At 54.3% G+C, this 1,619-nt stretch overlaps 2 protein-coding genes across 3 annotated transcripts in view; one reads left to right on the top strand and one right to left on the bottom strand.

Annotated features, from left to right (window-relative positions):
* Nucleotides 1-1,619, top strand: part of LOC103393693 (phosphoinositide 3-kinase regulatory subunit 5-like) — a 29,879-nt gene that overhangs the window by 9,941 nt on the left and 18,319 nt on the right. The gene's annotated exons all lie outside the window — the stretch shown is intronic.
* Nucleotides 1-1,619, bottom strand: part of ntn1b (netrin 1b) — a 14,619-nt gene that overhangs the window by 4,251 nt on the left and 8,749 nt on the right. For both annotated transcript variants that reach the window (XM_008330754.3, XM_025064449.1), the window contains one exon: nucleotides 846-920. In XM_008330754.3, the coding sequence (XP_008328976.1) occupies nucleotides 846-920 (75 nt within the window). The remainder of the gene's footprint in view (nucleotides 1-845; nucleotides 921-1,619) is intronic.

The following is a 1,619-nucleotide window of genomic DNA, read 5'->3' as shown; positions in this document are numbered from 1 at the left end:
TGTTTCTTGGCCCCCTTCGCCCCCCCCCCCCCCCCCCCCCCCCATTGAGTTGGTCTTCTACGGGCGGTGTGCAGCAGCTTGACACTGGATGCCACCAACAGGCAGGAGCTAATGAAATTAGAGTTTGCTTAATTACCACAGTGAGGCCCCCGTCTCTTCTGGTTATCAGATCAGGGAACTCCCCCCTCCCACCCCCCCACAGAGGGGTGTCCAGGGCCCTGCCTTTGAGCACCACCCTAGAGCATCAGTAAACACGCGGCCCTTTGATTCATTGTCCTCCTGGTGGCCGTGGAGGGAGGGGACGTGTGTGCAGAGGAGGTCTCAGGCTTTGTGTCCTCCGTCTCCGTAGTTACGGCAGTGGTGAAAACAAAAATTGAATCAACAAAACATATTTCTTTCTCTCCGGGTGGCAATCCGTCACCGTCTGCCTAATTTACCACCTGTTTGTGCCCCAAGGAATGCTGGGGGCACAAACAGTGCACAACTGTGTTTAAACAGAGGGCCCCTTCCCTTGACCTCCGGGGGGGGCTGTAGCACCACCCGCACATCAGGGTGTCTCCCACCATGACCACACCAGGCTCACGGTCGTCTGCACCAGGAACCATCAACAAACATCTGCTGAGGAGTTCACTTCTTTCTGGGTTCTCTGATTGGTTCATTTCTGTTTGTCAACCAGGAGCTCGCCCAACCCAAGTCCTACATCTGTGACTCAGCGTTGGCTGATGGTCATCAAGTCGGTTCTCAGTGTCCACATGTTCCGTCAGAGTAGGTTTTTGTAGGTAGTGTATGAAAACACTGGCCCGTGGACCCACCACAGCACCAGGGTTGTGGGGTCATGTACTCACCGTAGTCTTTTTTGCAGTACTTCTTCATGGTGATCTTCATCTTTCCTTTGGAACTCTTACAGTGAGAGTCACAATCTGTAGTTAGAAGAAGAAGAAGAAGACAGAGTTTTTAGGTGATGTCACAGATCAGCTCCTGCAGCCATTGGTTCCTGACGCTACACTGTAATAGTGGTGGATCATAACACACACACACACACACACTCACACACACATACACACTCTCTACTGCCAGTGTTTCCACTCTCTTGTCAGTGTCCTGGTGTGTACTGTATGACGTCAGAGGTCGACGCACCGCTGCACCACTGCACCACTGCACCGCTGCACCACTGCACCGCTGCACACAACCAAATGTGACCTCTGCTTTTAACTCATCACCACAGCCAGCAGGGGGCAGCTTTAACACCCGTGGAGCAGTGTGTGGGGCTCAGAGCACCTCAGTGGTCATTGAGGTCAGAGGTCAGGAGTCAGCCGGGCCCTTTGGCTAAATCTTAGCTGTCTAAGACTGGTACTGAGCCTGGTACCAAGACTGGTACCGAGCCTGGTACCGAGCCTGGTACCAAGCCTGGTACCGAGCCTGGTACCGAGCCTGGTACCGAGCCTGGTACTGAGCCTGGTACCGAGCCTGGCTGCAGAGAGAGGAGCTCCAGACTATGTTTGATGTTCCTCTTCCTCCAGAGTCCGTGGCCCGGGTTAACGCGCCAGAGAACCTTATCGATGGCGGCTGCTGTTGCACTGTCGCTGTGCCAGGTAGTGTTTGTATGGAGGGAGCTTGTG

Source organism: Cynoglossus semilaevis, chromosome 17, assembly GCF_000523025.1.
Source record: "Cynoglossus semilaevis isolate Cse_v1.0 chromosome 17, Cse_v1.0, whole genome shotgun sequence".
NCBI classification, from domain to species: domain Eukaryota; kingdom Metazoa; phylum Chordata; class Actinopteri; order Pleuronectiformes; family Cynoglossidae; genus Cynoglossus; species Cynoglossus semilaevis.
The sequence above is the reverse complement of the archived record's forward strand: the minus strand, read 5'-3'. Positions and strand labels throughout refer to the sequence as shown.